The sequence below is a fragment of the Neopelma chrysocephalum genome, unplaced genomic scaffold (genome assembly GCF_003984885.1).
Source record: "Neopelma chrysocephalum unplaced genomic scaffold, ASM398488v2 Primary Assembly neopelma1_82, whole genome shotgun sequence".
NCBI classification, from domain to species: domain Eukaryota; kingdom Metazoa; phylum Chordata; class Aves; order Passeriformes; family Pipridae; genus Neopelma; species Neopelma chrysocephalum.
The window spans coordinates 2,709,463-2,727,795 of NW_020897744.1; the positions used below are offsets into that span (position 1 = coordinate 2,709,463).

Sequence of the window (18,333 nt, forward strand, 5' to 3'; positions counted from 1 at the left end):
GGCTCTGAACCAAAGATTGCAGTTAGTCAAGTTCTGCCGCTGCTGCTGCTGCGCACTGAAATCAGAACTATCCGTAAAGAATAGAGAGATTTACTGACTTTCCTTGGAAAAATGGAACTGCGGATTGAACGTATTCCTACAGGAGAAATCATCCGCGTGGTCGGTCGCAATGGAGAGCACAAGACTGTGAGCCTGGCTTTTATTGTTCTGTTTTCCCCTCTTGTAGTGTTAGTTACACAATAACCAGCTTAGTTCTGAACTGAGCGACTGTAGTGCAGAAATATGAGAGTTTGCAAGAGTGGTTGGTCCTTGGAGTGACTGTAGCTGTGCTGTGAACAGTTTTCTCTCCCTAGGATGGAATTAGTAGCAATGAACGTTCATATGAAGTGACTGTGAGTTTAGAAAATTGTTAAAGTGTATTTCCTGTTGAAATACTATAGTGTAGCAAAGTTGGTGTGACTTGCAGTTGGTGTTTGGCCTGGCTGTATTAATTCTGTCATAATTCTGGAAGCATTTTCAAAGTACAAAGGAAGGGAAAGAGCTTTGAAGAGAGTGTTTTGATCCTCTTCAATATCGACTGTTTGTACTGTCACTGGGTTCATGCCCTGAATGTTATAGGAAGGTTCACACTTGGAAAATTCAGAGTTGAGGGACATATTAACAGACTACTATGAATATCTGAAGGAACTGAGTATTCTGTTAACTCGTGACTTTTATTGACTCGGGTTCAGGGTTTGTATGTAAGCAGATGGAAAATCCATGAGCTGATTATTTCTGGTTTGGTGTGGTAGATATGAACAGTTAAGAAAGACACAGTACTCTTCTAAAAATACTTTCCATTTTCTTGGAATGAACAGCCATTCTGTGTGGTTTGCTTCAGAATATTTTCTAACTGGATTTATATGTTTTTTTAATTTAAGGAGTCTTTAGAGAAGAAACTGTAAAAACTATTTAAAATGTTTATAAAGTACCTAAATGCAACTGTGAATTTATATCTCTCTGTCATAGGTGTTTAAAAGCTGTTTAACAGATCTTCAGCTCTGGTAGAGCCATCTTGTACTGAAGTGCACATCTGTGCATGTTGCTCCCTTTTCCTTGCATTGTCTTTCTTGTGACTAATCTAAAACTCGATCTGAAAATTAGCTGAGACATTTACTGTGTGTGGTTACACAATTGTCAGGTAGAGTCACTTTATTCCACAAAAACCTGAGGGCTCTCTCTGCCTTGTTGGAAGAGGAAATAGTGGCAATTCTGGTGTTCTTTGGTTTTCAGTAAATGGTCCTGAAATGTTACTGATGTACTTGTAGTGACAGCAGAGGACACTGGCGGGACTGAATTGCCTTTCCTAGGGGGAACTGTTCCTTTAAACTTTATCCCTAATAGCATGTGCCAGGGTCCTGGGGGAGACATCAGCGAGAGGAAAGGTATCAGTCCAGCTTGCTAAAAAGTTGCAAATACTCATTAACATGCCATAAAACGGCAATCTGCTACTTTGAGATCAGCAGCCTTGTCTGTGCCAAGTGCTGTCGGTGCTGCAGGAATGGCCAGAGAGAGGCAGTTTCTGATGTCCCGCGCTTTAACAGAGGCTTTAAAGACACTTAAAACTGCTGCGGCAGTGGCAGGGGCAGAGCTTCACTGTTTCAGCTCAATGTGGTTCAGCTTGTTGGGAGTTCGATCACGTGCAGAATTTCCCGTGGATCCCGAGGAAGGCTGCCTGCGGTATTTCCCACCTGTGCGGACGCGGATGAACCATCAGAGGGGACGGTTACCTGAACTTGGCGAAGTTCCCTCTCTCTTTGTGGGGGGGAAATCGCTCCGGAGCGAACTCGTCGAAGGCGCGCTTTTAACGATGCCCCCGCGCATCAAAGCGGGGCGAGGAGGGGACCGCAGGAGTACCCGCGGTGCGCCTGCCCTTGCCGGCGGCGGGGCAGCGCGGTGCCCGGGCAGGTGAGGGCGGAGCAGGGCCCGCAGCCCGCATGCCCGGCGCTCGGACATGCTCACTAGCGGCGCGGCGCGGGCTCCGCGGGCAGTCGCCGCCGAGGCGCTCGCGGAGCCGCCGCAGGGCCCCGAGCCGCGCGTCCCGCGGCGCCCAGCGCAGGTGAGCGGGGCCGGGGGGGCGCTCCGGGGGTGTCCGCGGCCACCGCCCGGCCCCTCCTCGGCGCGGCACCGCCGCTCTCGGCCACATGGCTCAAGGGGGCAGCGCCGGGGGGGGGGGAGGGCAGGGCGGGCAGCCGCGGTTTGGCCGTGCCGCCCCCCCGCCCTCCCCCCCCCCCCCACCGGAGTCGGCGACCTTCCCGGAAACTCTAAAAATTTCCACGGAAGAAACAAATGAGCGTTTGAGAGCCAGCCCGGCATCCTGGCGGCGGCACGGCGCGGGCTCCGGCAGCGCCGAGCGGTTGCTCGCTCCCTCCCTCCCGTTCCGTGACGCCGCTGACTCCGGTAACGCTTCCCCGAGCGCATCCCGAACGCCCAGCCTGGGACGGGCGGAGCGCTCGCGTGGGGAGCCCGAGCGCGGCCGGAGCCGGGCAGGGTGTGGCGGGGCGTGCGGCTGCTCCGCGCTGAAACGTGGCCGTGGCACGGCCGGGGTTCGGGGTGTCTGCCTTGCCCTGCTCGAGACCGGCTTCCTGTACATCCCTGACTTGAGTTACGGTTGTGTGAGCGCTGCTGATCCGCCCTGCTGTGCATGGCACTGGCATTGACGTTGGGAGAATTCTTCCTTCTCTGCCAGTGCTTGCACAGGTGCCCAAGAGCACTTGGTGAAGAGAGCTCGCTGTGTTTAGCTTCGTTTTACAGGTGGAGGTGATGTCAAACTCCGTACTTCTTCAGCTTAGACCACAGGTCTGAATCCACTGAGGCTCGGGGGTCCCCATCTCTTGTGCTGCTTTCTGTGCCAGTTTTTCCCAGTTCTGATAGACCTGGAGTTAATTGCCTTAAGCGACAGCAATTCTTGGAAGGAATCTGACTCTGCCTGAATGAACAACTCGTTCTAGTAACTTGAATTTTCCAAGTAAGCTGGCTTGAGCTGCGTTCTTGTAGTTGGGAGGATTACAGAGGAAAAGTGATTCCGAGATACAATACAGAGATTATTCTGGTATTTAATCATTCTCTAACAGTTGCTGGAGGCAGAAGGCTTCTCGAGAACTACTTGTAGATGGCAGCTGCTTAGTTTTAGAAAGTGACAAATGAGAAAATATCCTTGGTTGGTGGGACAAGCCATGAAAACAGAACCACATCTTAGAGTACTTGGGAAGAAGCGTTTTTCTTTCATCTCCTTTTGGGGCAATAGACAATTACCAGTTGTCAGCACCTTTTCAAAAATGCCTAAGGCTTATGGAAGTGATGAGTTCTTAATTTTTACAGTAGGCCCTGATATGGCAACCACTGTCATGACACTTCAGGGGTTTCGGTTTTGATAGTGGATATAATGTGTTTTAGGGAGGGGCTGTGTAAATATGAATCTTGTCTTCTGCCTGGCAGGGACCAATGGAGTGCTCGACTGTGCACATGCTCTCCTAATTTATCATGGTATGAAGGATAGATATATTTTTTTAAGGAAAAAAGGATGTGAATCATAATACCATAAGAGAGTGAGAGATCCCGTGTGACTCAGGATCCACAGGGTGTAATTTCTGTTCTCTTTTGCATAATTAATAGCAAAGAAACTTGTGATTGATGGTACAGGATTTATAATAATTATAAGAGAACTTCTATAGATCCTAACAAAATGATTCAAGCTAGGTAGAAAACTGGTTTTTAATTTATTTTTTTATTTGATCTGAGCGCAGCGGAGGAAGGTCACTAAAAAACTGGGGGCTAAGAATTCTTTATAACATTACATATGGTGTGGTTTTCTATGAAAAAGCTCAAACTTTATGCAAAGGTAAAATAGTCGTGCTCAGATATTTGGGATTTTTCTATTGTTTGTAGTGTCATGTTGCTTATTACTTTGTTGGGAACCACATGCTTTCTAGGAACTGGACAAATGCCTCTACCCCTGTCAAAAGGGACAGTCTGCACCAAATGCAGGAGAAACAAACTGCAGCAGCTGCCACAGTCCCAGAGCAGTGTTTAAACTATTGCTCTGGTGTTTCAGCCCAGTGCTCTTACCTGGCAGGCTGGAGTAGTTCCAGCATGTAAAATATGGAGAATCACTGGGCTAGAGCACTTTGCCTCCCAGTTTGGAGAGTAATGAGTGAGGGCTGTTCACAAGGTGCTGTCAGATAACCAATACTTTCTGTAGGACGAATTTTTATTTGGGAAAATATGATGTGTTACTGGTGGGGGAGGGAACTTAGAGGTGCAGTGGATTTTCCTGAGGTTGGTGTGTCCTACTGCCCTTTGTAAGTGATGCAAACGTAACTAAATCACTTGTCCTTTCATACAGGCTGAAGAACCCTTTATAAAGGCTCATTTGTGTGTTTCTAAAATGTTACTGCAGGGAAACCCATCTGTATTGTGCTTTGCCTTACCTGTATCAGTGACACTCAAATGTGGTTAACTTTTCAGAACTGATCCAAATCAAAGCTAAGTGGGCAAAACAAACAGGTGATTTGTCTGGAGCAGTTTCCCAAAGGAAGGAAAGGCTGGGATCAAGTGGGGACTGCCCTGTTGGAAGCAGCAATGCTTTATGCTGGCAATTGTGGCATGTGTTTGTCTTTTGTCAGGGCCCTTCCTGTGTTATATACTGCTTTACTGCTGCGTAACCAACCCCTGAGTGATGTGGTTGGCCTTGCCTAGGATTGCTATCCCTGGCTTCAACAGAAACCATACATCTAACCTTCTATCATCTCTAGTGGGTGAGGTTTGCATGGCTTGTGTTTCTCTGAGATTGTGTAACACAGTTCCTTTTCTGCCTGGAGGGAGCCACTGGTGCTGTGCCTCCTGTGCCTGGATTCAGTGATCTCTCTGCTAGAAAACATCCCGCTATATATTTTGTGCCGTCCTCTGCATATTTCTTGTTGATGCATTGATGGGGTGGGTGGCCAGCTCTTCCCAGAAAGCATTAATAAAGCAAGCAGCATAAATAAACGTGAAAGGCTAACAAAGCTTGCTATGGCAGAAGGTTCTGAGTGGACAAATACCAAGTAATTTGTTGCAACTGAGTCATGTTCTGTGGGGGAGGAAGGTCTGGTGTTCCTTGAAGCCCTGCCCTACTTTATTTAAATATTTAAACATTTAAATACTGCAAGGAGCAGCAGGGCCAGTACCTTCTCTATTACTATATATCTCCAGTGTAGCCTGTGCTCTATTCAATTCCTGTCCTGGAAGGTGATAAAGGTTGTTATTTAGAACTCCTGTGACATTCATACATGCATGGATAGCTCTGCCTGGCAGTGGTTTTTCTTTAGGAAAGCTCTTGGTCACGTGTGAGTGTCCAGCTAAGCTGTGCTTCCCTGGGACACTCACAGCCCTTTAACCGGTGCATTGACCTTAGTCCAGCTTGGCCCCCGCCCTTCCTGTAATTCAGTTCAGCAGCTGATAATAAATGAAGGTAGAATTTAGCACTTGGCAGTACCTTGGGAGCGCTGCAGTGTTTGCCTTCCGGGCAGTGAGGTCCTGGAGCTGGAAGGTACAGCAGCCTGCAGTCACTGGGAAGTTCTGTTACTGAATGGGCAGTGTCATTGTTGGTGGCAAAGAATGTCTTGTCAAAATGTGTTGTGATATTTGCCAGGAAGTGGATAGTCCATGAATGACTATAAAAAGTCCTCCCTAACACAGTTCTGATGGCACTCAGCCCGCTGGTTGGATGCAGACTGGGCCATATAAGCTGTAGCTGCTTTAAAAGGCTGTGCCTTTAAATTTATTTTGGTAATTTCTTTTGGAGGTGCTTTTCTAGAACAAGCTTACCACAAAGTTTGCTACAGAGATGATGAAGGGCCTAGAGGGGAAGTCATTAGGAGTGGCTGAGGTCACTTAGTTTGTTCAGCCCGGAGAAGAGGCTGAGAGGAGACCTCACCACAGTCTGCAGCTTCCTCAAGAGGGGAAGTAGAGGAGCAACCAGTGACAGGACCTGAGGAAGCTGAGTCAGGGAAGGTTTAGGTTTGGTATCCAGAAAAGGTTCTTCCCCCAGAGGGTGGTCAGGCACTGGAACAGGCTCCCCAGGGAAGTGGTCACAGCCCCAAACCAAAGAGTGCTCAAGGAGTGTTTGGACAACACTCTCAGGCACATGGTGGGATTGTTGGGCAGAGCCGGGAGTTTGACTTCAGTGATCCTTGTGGATCCCTTCCAGCTCAGGATATTCTGTGATTCTGTTATTTGACTCTGTATTTCCTTGTAGTGCTCATATATCTGACCAGAGACTTCACCACAGAGACGTGCTCCTGATCTCAGACAGTGCACACTGGAGGCTGGAGAACAGCCTTTGGAGTGGGTTTAAGACTGCAGGGAAGCCTTTGTTCCTTAGCAGCTGAGGCAGTGTTTCATTAGCCAGAGTGATCCCCAGTGCCTTATGCCAGCTGACAATCACCAGGTGTATTTGGCCATTTTACTAATGAAGAGAAGGATTATGGAGGGAGCTGTAATTCAAGAGAACAGTGTTGTCAGAGGATTTTGGTGAGCTTACAATTGCATTTTTCTTCATTATCATACACTCAATATTTCATGGTTGTCTTTATGTCTGTTTTCATTGCCACCTGCTGCCTGGTCTGAATGGGATATTCCTGTCCAGGAAAGAGTCACTTTTACTTCAGTTACAGTGACAAACTGAGAACAGAAAAGAGGGTAAACTCAGCTCTCTCACTGTGCATATTGTTCATGGCTGAAGGGTCCAGTTAAGTCAATGTCCAATTATATAATGAAGAGATAGTGATCTGTGTAGCCTTTTAGAAAATTAAATTCCACTGAAACAATATAACTGGAACTATAGAAGTAGGAGGAAAGCTATTTTCCATTCTGAAGCAGATCTTTGTATAGTGTTGCGAGTTGGGTTTTTTAAACTCACTAACAGTAACTAATAACTTGTACATTATACAGCCCACACTGAGTCATTGTTTACTCAGGGAAATGACTTTCAACAGCCAGACTTGTTTGCTAACTTTAATAACTAAAATATGCAGTTCTGTGCTTTACAAGGCAGCACACTATAATCAACATTTTTTTAAAAAGCAAAAGCTGATACATATTTGCAACACTAGACAGTGTTGCTTTACAAGTAATGCCTCTGCAGTTCAGGTTTTGGTCTGCAACAAAGGCTGAGGTGTCCAATGGTGCAGTTTGGAGAGAGGGAAAATTATTGCACAAAATTATTGTTGGGGTTTTCTAGAGTTTTATTGAACCTTTCAAATTAGAGACCAGAAAGCCTTGTTCTCTGTCCACACATCTTGTTCTTTTAAATAACAGGTTGTCTTAAACTCTTAGAACTTTTGGAGTCTGTTTGAAATTGCCTCTTGGGAGGGAAAACCACACCTTTGCACCAGGAAGCCAGGAATTCTCTCTCTTGAGAGAACTGGAACTTAGACAGCAAAACAGATGTTTCTTTTGCCTCATTTAAGTGAGCACTGAAGTTCAGTCCTGAGCAGTTCCCTGCTTCTTCCTGACTATCTGCTGTTCTCTGTTAGCACGGGGTTTTCTCACAGGTGTTAAGGCAGCTTTCCTACCCACCCATTACACCTGTTAGGATTGTAACAGCAGTGTTTGTGTACCTGGTTGGTTTTGGTGACTGAACAAACCATACCAAGTGCAATGTATCAGGTTCTTCCATCAGTTTGTTCATGTGGGGGTGAAGTGGGGGCAGCTGAGCATGTCTGACACTCCATGTGAAGGGACAGGAAAGAGGGTTTGGACTTCTAAAATATAATTTTTGAAGCTATTTCAGATCATCTTTTTGAATTTATGCATTTATGAATTTTGTGGTCAGTTCTCTTTCTTCTCCCTTCAGAACTAGTAAGTACCGTGTAACTAAAAAAATATTGCAACTTGAAAGAGGAGATTCAGAGCAATATGACTCCTGGAAAAGCACAGTAATGGATAATGAAGAACTGCTTTTATATCTGTTTTATCTTTCCTAGAATAACAAAAAAAGCACCCATCACATTTCTCAGGTAAACCAAATGCTGCATTTTGACTAGTGTATTCCAAACTATTATTTTCAATTTCTCCTAAATCACAAGCTTTTTTGGACACAGTTTTGTTCGAAAATAGAAAGGAAAACAGTCTCGTGTGAAAATGAGGGCAAATACAAAATCCGTGACTTGCAAAATCCGTATTTTATTTGTGCATGGATTTGTTTGCTCTTATGGTTGGGGGAGGGGGTCAAAAGCAAGTTCTGCAGGGAAGTACAGAGTGTGTTTTTTGTGTGCCCGACCATAGCACTCTGTGGGAATGCAGATGATACTTAACTTCAGTTTTGATGATCTTCTGCCCAGAAAGCTGGTGGATAGGAACTGGGAACAGCAGCTGATGGAGCCGTCAGCAGAGCTCAGAGCATCTGTGTGAGACTCTGATTTTTACCATCTCAGAATTTCTCACATTTTACTTTTGTACCTCCATTGACACAATTAACTGTACAGAGCTGTGAGATTCCTGGCAGGATTGGGGTTAGTGAGAGAGCCAGTGTGTTTCCTTGGGCATAAAACTGTGCTGTTGTGACTGCAAGATATCAGGATGGACGCTGGAGTGTTTCTGGTCACCTGGGCTGTAGAAGAAGTTAGAGTATGAATGTGCACATCAAGGTGAGACCCTGTTGTTTGCAAAGTGAATTTACAACTTCATAACCTTAAGGGGGTTTGAATATCGCGTGCTGGATGAAGGGGTGGGAGTCTGAGAGAAAACCAGAGGCTGAAGATCTGTGGGAGGCCAGAAGGAAAAACGGAGGCTGAAAAAGAGTGGGAAATCAATGAGAAAAGCAGAAACCAAAAAGGAGTAGGAGGCTAAAATGATGTGGGAGGTCAGCAAGGAAAGTAGTGGCCAAGAAGTGGAGGCTGGAAAAGTTTGAGAGAGATAAATGTGTGGGAGGCAGAAAAGGTTATGAGGCCAAAATAAGCCTGTATCATAGATCTGATTGATCTTATTTTGCTTTCTCTTTGGTCTCTGCATCCTCCCAAAGTAGTGGATCTACAGATTATTTTGCTAAAGAAAATGAAAGCTCGGCCTTATGAAACTTAGGGACAAATGTTCATTATCTTGGCTCTCATATTATTTCAGTTGGTGCTGAGTTTCAGCACTTACAATTTTGGTTTCCAGCAGAAAGCATCTCTGTAAATGCAGATGGGCCATAGTGCCTCCTGTTAAATGCTTCAGTTAAATGCTGGCTACCTTAAAATACTGTCCTTTAAGATCACCTAAATCTGTCTCCTCAATCCACAGAAGAAACAACACTCTCATGACTGCTTATGCAGGGATTGGAGAAAGCTGGGAGCAATTTGGGATAATAGAAGGGATAATTTATGCACATTTATGAGGTATTTCTAAACCAGGTGTGTTAAAGTCCCTTAGAACATTTAAGAAAAACGTGTGCTGACATAATGAAGAAGCACAATATCTTTTCTTTTTTTGCCTGATGTACTTAAAGACTACATGGGCCAGTGGTTATAGGCCATATATATATATATATTTGGGTAAAGCTTTCAGATGTTATTTGACTCAAGTATAAACTAATCTGATTGAAGTAATTGTGTCTCAATACAAGGAAGAAGCATAAAGGAAAGGAGAGCAAAAAGAAAAAGAGTCCAAGATGAGCTGCACTTCCTGGAGATTGCTGTAGACAGAGCAGGGGATGGCTGGTGCTGGGGCCTGGCAGGTAGTGAGTGTTGGGAGCCAGGGCTTCCCTGCTGCTCTGGCAGACTGGTCATGAGGCTCCATGTGAAGAGAAAGAGAGGAAGTGTTGCAAGAGATGTGGTGTTCTGTATGCAAAAAAACTTGCAGCGTGAAGGAGGCTGTTTGATCTCACTCTTCAAACTGAAACCTGACTGGTTGCCAAGTGTCTTGTTTCTGCTCTGAAGTTTCCGGATCTAGGTGGGGACAGGGGAGTTCCAACGGTAAAGCCTGACTGTGTTTAAAACTGGCAACTGCTGGCATCCAAACCACTTTTCTTAGCCCGGCTTGCACTGGGAGGAAAATTCCGCAGAGTGGTTCCGTGGTTCTGTGTAGGATGGGAATGTGAACTATGTCCAGGCTCACGTCCATGGAACTCCAAAGCCGCGCTCGTGTAACTGTTTACTTTTTTCTGGAGGCTTCAGTGAAGTTGGCTGTTTGTTGCTGAAGGCATTTTTGCCGGAATGCTCCTTGTCTGCCATCTGAATAGGAAGCACCTGTGAAAGGATTGCGGTGCCACCTGAGTGGAAATACAGAGGGGAAGAAGATCAGTGTTACTGCAGGGTGAGTGTACTCCTCTGGGAAGAAATCTTTTCCAAGTATTATACAAGCAAGCTATTACCTTCCAAGGAAAAATTCAATTGGGACAAACCTTGCTTTTTATTTTGGATAGACTGGAAAGGTAAATTCTGGTATATAGGTCTAAAAATAGCTGTCAGCTTGGTACCTTGCTGCCTATTTCAGTAGTGAACTTCTCTGGTTAATCTGTGTGCTGAACTCTCCAAAGTGCTTTTCAGGCCACACTTTCTGGCCTCAAACAAATTATCTTAATTGCAAACCACTTATCTGAACTGATGGGTAGTTAACACAAATGTGACACAGTGCTGGTCAGAGTAGAAAATCAATCAGTGTTTAGTGTGGGCTGGATTGAGATTTGTGGATTGATAGGGAGTAGGAAGGTTCATTTGGGTCAATAAATGGCACAGTGATGAGTGTGTGAAGTGAGCTGCCCCCCTCCTGTGTGCTTGCAATCAGAGTCCAGCAGCATCAGCCCTCGTTTCTAAGGCACCTGCCAGAAAGTGTCAGTTGTTTGCAATCTTGTTGAATAGCAGAGCAGTGTCTTAGCTCGGCATTTTTCTGCTGGCAGATCGGGTGTGACATGGATCCCCACATGTGTCAGGATAGGTAATTTATAGTGCTGCTTCCCTGCTCATGGAACACTGCAGCTGACAGGCTGTAGCCTCTGGTGGCATTCCTGGGCTTGTCCCCGAGGCTGCCGGGGGTGATACTTGTACGTGCATCACTCCTCGAGGTTTTCAGTGTTTGGAGGCACGTGTATGTGCACAGGGGAGGGGATGAAACAAGCAGCCAGAGAGTCTTAGAGCTTCATCCACGTCACTCTCCATGAAAAGCCCTTCCTTACGTGTCTGCCAGGAGGATGTATTCCCCAGTATCTAAAATAAGCTTATACTGACATGAAGTTCTGTTTAGAATCATAGAATGGTTCGGGTTGGAAGGGACCTTAAAGATCATCTCTTTCCAACTACCCTGTCATGGGCAGGGGCACCTTCCACCAAACCAATTTAAATTGGTTTCCTTAGTTCTCCACTCCCTTCCCTGTACCTGAAATAGTATCCATTTGACCCTTTGGTGAATGAATTGAAACAAAGTTGGGAGAACAATGATGAAGAAAAAAGTGTTTTCCGTTTGTTTAGTTCTTGAACTGTCTTGTCACAGATCTTAGTCCAAGTCCAGAGGAGGGAGAGGGCCGGGACAAGCACAGCTGGGACGGAGGATGAGCTGTATCACAGTAATATCAGCTGTCTGGGTCAACTGACAGCAGCCTGAGACTGCACTCTGGCACCTCAGAGGACACTTGCTGTGCTCTTTTCACCTTGGACAAGTGTCTGTAATGTGATGATGTGGGAATGATGGTTTGTGTAACTGTTCTCTTCTTATGCTACCATGCTTTGATCCCTGAAGTCAGTGTCAATGAGGAGAAGTCTGAGTTTGCTAGAAGGTTCTGCAGTCATACTGGGGGACTTTTGTGCTCAGATGTGTGGGCTGATTGGCACTAAAACCTCCCAGCATGTGGATGTGGAGCTAGGCCAGCTGTTTGGAACATAAATGGTAATTAGTTGTTTTCTAAATGTTGGCTTTATTAAGATTTACAAACAGAATACACAATCTCCACCCCACTGCTTGTACTGGGGATTCACAAGCTCCAATAGTTATCCTACAGTTAGAGCTCCTAAGCAGTACAGGAACACCTGCCCATGCAGTGCCTGCATTGCCGTGCCCATTAATGTGGGATCAGGTCAGGTAGAGAGAGGCACTGATAAATCCTACCAGGGTACACACGCCTGGACACTGAACCAGGAGAAGCTGGAGTCTGTTCTGCCTCTTGCCAAAGCAGCACACAGAGTGCCTGAGGTCCAAAGTGGGGAGAAAAACCCAAGGCAGGGGTGTCCAGTTGGGCACTGATGTCAGAGTGTTTTGCTCTCTCTGGAGCAAACTTCCCAGAGCGTTGCCATCTGTGGAAGGAGGTTGGGAGAGCCCGTGCACTGGGGGGCTGGAGGGTGGATTTAGGGATGCCCACTTTGCACTGCTCTTCACCAGCTGTAAAGGTTCAAAGGACTTCTGGGCCCTGTGGGACTCTGACAAGGTGTGTGTGTGGCAGCAGGGCAAGGTTGCTGTGCTATCTGAGCATGATGTGACTGACACAGGCAGGAAGGGTAAGGGAGAAGGAATTAATTTTGCTGCCAAAACCTTTCGTGCGAGAGGTTGGATCTGGGCTGTGAGCCCACTCTGGGCATACGTGCAGGTTCCTGCAATTTGTAGCTGCTGTTGCTGTCACCACCAAGTAGTGGCACCCAAGTAAACAAAATTTAGGAATGTCATCCTGCAATGGAGACTTCAAGAGGCTATTTCTAGATGGAATTGAAGCTCCATGTGATTTAGTGAACTGCAGCCTCGTTGTGAGGGTAAAAGGCAACCAAAAGTGGTTTGAATTGGAATTCTTTATTGTTGCTAATGCTGTAGTGGGCAGCTGGATTAAACTGTTTTGGAGCTTTACTCCTTTTTGATACCATACCAGCACTCTGGGTAAAGAGGCTTCACAACCAGCTGTCACCCAGCAGGTGAGCTGGAGCAGCAGGGGCAGTAATGGGTTAGCACTTGGATAAGTGAATTTTGGAATATTGGGGTAGCCTTGCGGCTACCTGCATGTACCTACCTACTCCTGTGACCCATCACCTGTTGCAGGAATTCACAGGAACGTGGAATTTGTCAGATCACCAGACAAGTGTGTGCTGCCTGTCACACACACCAGGAATCCTGAGAATGTGAAGGACTCTCAAATTCCAGTTCTTTATGTCCCTTCCTCTCCTCCTCTTGGGGCTAGTGGAAGCAGGAAAGGAGGTCAGGCTTGAAATACGAAGTCAAAGAAGAGGAATTTGTGGATGTATAGCAGATAACGACCATCAGTCACTGTACTTTGCCACTCCCACTCCCCCCTCCTTTGTGGAAAGTGTGATTAAAGCCAGCCGCTCCACCCTGGCTGTCTGAGCCATACATCCATGCACAAATGCCAGATTCTCTTCATTCCAGGCTGCTGACTTCAAGAAGGACTTGCTCTGACAAGCTGGAAATGAGGGCTGGCAGCTTCGTCTGCAACTCAAAGGCTTTATCTCTCTTAGACACTCTTCCTACCATTTCCCACAAACACTGCTCTGCTGGTAGGAGCTGTTGCACACAGAGGATCCATCAGGCACTTATGAATAAAGCCTTACCTTGTGTAACTCTCTTAGAACAGGCGAGGAGGAATTCATAAAGCCGTTGGCACCGGGCCCACAGCCCTTGTGCTTCAGCCTCATTATTTGGGGAGCGGTAGGAAGAGTCAGCTCAGCCTTTGATTCTCTTGTCCCCCTCCTAAGCACTGATGTTCTTTCCTTCACAAAAATCCTACAGTCCAGCCTTCATCTCCCACTTGGAGCATTTCCATCAGCTGATGATGCATCCATCTCCAGCTTGCACAGCATATTTCTGTGGTTCATCACCTTGGCCTCTCTTTTCACCCTGGATTCCCACCTTCACTTCTTCCTCACCTCTCCACGACAAGCACGAGTTCTTTGACTTCTAGGATTGTTCTGGCTGCACCAGCAGCTGCTGTTTCCCTGATGTTGCCTCCCAGCATTGTTGCTTCACTGCTGCCTCTGCTCCCTGACGGATACCAACTGTGTCCACCTGTTTGGGTTGTTCAGCATGTGTTTTAAGCTGCCTGCTTCTGCTGCATATGCAGTCCTGCACTTGGAATATTCATACTCCCTGACCTATCTCAATCAGTTGATGAACTCAGCCTTCAATAAATGCTTTCTCAGAGTGAAACCTGTTTCAGAGATGTAGAAGTGGTTCTAGAGAGCATTTTGTGCTAGCAAGTGCAAGATGGCCAAGCTCTTCTTTGTTTGCTGTTTTTGTTTCAGAATTAGAATTAGAGCAAGTACATTTTTACATTTACATAAAATATTTGACATGTGAAATTGAGATAACTTTAAGCTTGATGCAGTAAGGTGTGCACCCTGTTATAAAAACTTATCATAAATCAAATTTGAGTATTCATTATGGTTGTGACATGATTTCTGCTTAAAAGGATATCTTTGATGTCATCATCATGTTGCTTCAGAAGCAGCTTGCCAGTGTTATTTTAGGTTGTGGAGGGTGTGTACATGTCTATAGTTTCTAAAAACCATAAGACCAGTGTCAAATGCCTGCCCAGTACTTCACAGATTTCACAACTAGCTGTTAGCAGACAAAACTTTTTTTGTCTGATTTTTGGGTGAGGGCTGTTATCACAGGGCCTTGACTTACAGCCCTGTAACTAACCATGTTGAGCAGAAAAGGGATACCACTATTCTCAGCTCCTAAATCTCTCTCCTGACCATGGGACTGTGCTTTTTGGACATTGTGTGAGAAAAGATTGGTGAAACAGAAGCTCTAATTTCCCTTTATCAAGCTTAATACATGCCCAGAACTCCAGAGCAGCAATATAAGAGAATTAGAGTCAGTGTTGTTGCAGTGAGGATTTTGAACAAGAAGCCTCATGAAGTACCCAAAGCATTTAACCACTGTGTTTTATTCATCCTGGAGCAAGTGTAATTTAAAGTGACACCTCTATAATTGATGAAGTATCTTTTTACCATTTGTTTAATTACCAGTTTCAGTGTCTAGAAAGCAGTGGATCAATAATTTACAGTGATGAGCTTCCCTGTGTCTCTCTTCTTCTACTTCAGCCGTACAAACAACAGCTCCTGAAACAAACCCTCAAGTTCTGGTGCTTTTCTTTAGGTGATATAAAAGAGCTTAACCTGTTTTCTTGCCACAGGTGCATCCAACACAAGTGAAGCTGATGGCAGAGCTCACACTGACCTCAGCAAGGCAGGGATAATCTAGGGCTTGCCCTGCATAGTGGATGAGCTCTCAGCTTTTTGCAGCTTCTCTCATTGTTGTGGAGTGATGAAGGCTGGGCTCATGTTGTTGCTGTAAAGAGAACGATGCTGCCCTGGCAATATGAGTTGTTAGAACAGAAAATTTAAGCAAAGGAACCTGCTGCCTGTGGTTTGTATGTATTTCTGACATTACAGGGTTTGATACCATGTGTTGACTTTTGTATGTGAAGTACCTGTTCTTGAGATTCTTGGACACTTCTTTAAGGTTAAATCTCAGGTTCTGTCACGGTCCTGCAGCACTTGCTCTCCCCAAGGGGACCTACAGAAACTATACCTGTCAAATCAGAGGAAAGAAAGTGTTTCCTTCCCAGTGGGATGAGCCTTCTGACAGTTCCTGTTGTGGTCCTGGCTCCTCACACACCATCAGAAGAGATCTAAAGATCCGCAATTTCCATGAGATCTCCAAATCCTTGCATTTCTAGCAGGATGTGCCCTTATGTGGAAAGGACTCCCACCTACTCAATACCTTTTGCTTTTTTGAGGATGTGCTCTTTATCTGCATCAGCACAAGTGGATGCTTTCCTGTCTCTGACTCATAAGGGTGCCAGACCTCATCTTCTGATGGAGAACAGGATGCTCTGGGACAGTTGGTGTTTCTGGTAATGTCACCACTGTCAGTTCCTTCAGGATCTCTCATTTGAGGTGGAGATCACAGCCCAGAAGCTTTTACTTAAAATAGTAGATGTAAAGGGCCACGAGGAAGATTCCTCGGCCTGGGACCACCTATTGTGTCCCTCAGCAGGGTTTGTGTAGTTTTGAACCACCCAATGCAGGGCTATGAGTAAATCAGACAGAGAAAGAAAAAGGATTTGGACCTAACCACAGCTGGGGAAGGAATGTTTCCATTCTCTGCATCGCCCATGTTTATCCAGATGTGGAACGTGCGTTCCTGAGAACCACAAAGGGATGGACTCCTTGATTATTCTGTAGTGTCTTTGTTTCTGATTAAGTTGATGTTGCTGATAATGCAGAAAGGCTTGAAAATGCAATGAGAAGGGCAAGGAAGTTCTCCCGAGTGAGCAGGGGGCTGAAACTCTTCCTTGGACATGAGCTATTCCTTACAATCCAAAGGGTGCTAAGCTGCAAGCCAGTGGTTTATTTATTTATTTATTTTAATATCAATGTGATCACTACTTCTTTTACTTTAAAAAAAAACAACTTGATTTAACGTAGTTTTGATTCAATAGGAATATAAATTTTTAAACTTTTGGAAAACAATATTCTGGATTGTTTGATGAGTGCCAGCTGAGGCAGGTGGATGTGGGATATCCTTCTGAAATGCTGGCTGTATTTTCCAGGCAGCCTGGAATACTTTTGCCAACGTGATGGCAACTCATCATTCCCTGTGTACTGTTAAGTGATGATATATCTGTTTTAGGGTAAAAATGTCTTCACTGTGGGCTCTTTGGGGTGCTGTCAGAGCGGTCAGAAGGCGATTACCTCACACAATACCCTTCATCTGGTGGCTTTTCCCCTCCTTTTCAGCAGCAGCAGGACAGGCAGGGGAAAGGGAAGCAGCTCAGACATCAGCTGCAATATCATCTGCCCACGTGCTCCGGGCGGTCGCCAGCCCTGGAGCCTGACACGCTGCCAGGGCCAGGCTGCACTGCCTGCCTGCTTCCCTCTCCTCTGCTTTTGGAAACTGCTCAGCCCCTTTCTTTTAGCATAATCTGGAATTTCTTTAGATCGCTGAATATATTTATTTTGGGTTCATGATCTAGTTTTACTCCAGACTGTTGATGAAACTCGCCCCTTAAACTTTTCGTAGGGGACTCATGCCATCACAATAAATGTAAAATGCTCTTTGTTCCCTTACAAAGAAGGGTTTGAAAGAAGTTCAGTATCATGTGTGCCCCTAATAGTTTTATTAGAACTTATTTATAACTTTTCACTGTCCCAAAATAACTGCCTGCCTTGGGCCTCAGGCCAATAAAGTCAGTTTGGGACAGAGTCAAAAAGAAAAAAGTGGTGGAAGTACAAACTGTGCCTGTAAACTCTTCACTTATAAATCATGACATTAACAACTGCTCCACTTGTTTGAATGTCTAAAGCATTGAAAATGCCTTTTTTTCTGGACTCACAGATCTTGCCTCTACTTAGTAACTTGTAGTTTGCTTACAGCACTTATACATTTGCATTAAAAAAGGGTCACACCCAGAAGGAAAATAAGAACTTGTTACTCCCAGGTACCACCAACTCCTGGCATTAGGATGGAGTGTTGCAAGAATACTTGCAGATTGCTGTTTCTTAAGAAACCTATAGATATTACATGGAACAACCTATGAGAGATGCAATTGTACCAATACAAAAAATTGCTCGTAGCACCATTTCCCTCAATTTTGGGTACAGATCACACTGAAATATCACAGAAATTATGATATATACATCTTCATCCTACTATAAACTCTCCATACTAGGGATTTGGCTGTTACAGTAACAGGAGTGGGGAGCAGAATTAGTTAGTTTTTGGGGCATCACTCATGTACAAACTATTTCATAAAAAGTTCCCAGAATTTAAGGAAATATGTTCCATATGTGATCCTCTTTCCCATGCTTTTCAGGAAAGCTTGAATCATTTGACCTTTATTTTTCTGACATTGGAAGCTTGAATATCCTCATAAAATCTAGATATTACCTCTGTTCCAGTCTCCATATAATAGAAAATTCATGGTTTTGACAATAAACTAGGAGATCACAATAGCTTTATTCAGGCTCTGTGAAAAGGCAAAGCTTCACATTGACTAAAAGAAACAAGTTCATTTGGCTATTTTGGAGGGAGATATTTCCTTTTTAAACTGTTTTTCACAGTACCAATGATCTGGGTTTGGGTGTGGTTTGTTTTAATGCAAAACTGCATTGCTGAAAGTTGTCCATTAAAAGAAAAAAGGGCAGCATAGGACAAGTAGGTCAAATTTAGTTGTTTCCTATAAAGCAGTCTGATATAGTAGGTAAATTGGGTATTTGGAGCTCTGTAAAATGATGTATGTTGGCACAGTTAAGAAAAATGTCATTCAAGTGGCCTTCCCTAGGTTTCAGATTTAACCCACTAAAGAAATTAAAGCAACTTAAACTTACTGTT

At 45.0% G+C, this 18,333-nt stretch overlaps 1 protein-coding gene across 4 annotated transcripts in view; it reads left to right on the forward strand.

Annotated features, from left to right (window-relative positions):
* MYO1C (myosin IC) overlaps positions 1-18,333 on the forward strand; it is a 54,863-nt gene continuing 36,530 nt past the window's right edge. Inside the window, exon 1 of one of the 4 annotated variants that reach the window (XM_027691196.1) lies at positions 1-186. In XM_027691196.1, the coding sequence (XP_027546997.1) occupies positions 112-186 (75 nt within the window). In that variant the 5' untranslated portion in view covers positions 1-111. Of the gene's footprint in view, positions 187-1,990; positions 2,099-2,505; positions 2,839-10,068; positions 10,315-18,333 lie in introns of those variants that run through there. The other 3 variants (XM_027691194.1, XM_027691197.1, XM_027691199.1) reach the window with 3 other exon arrangements.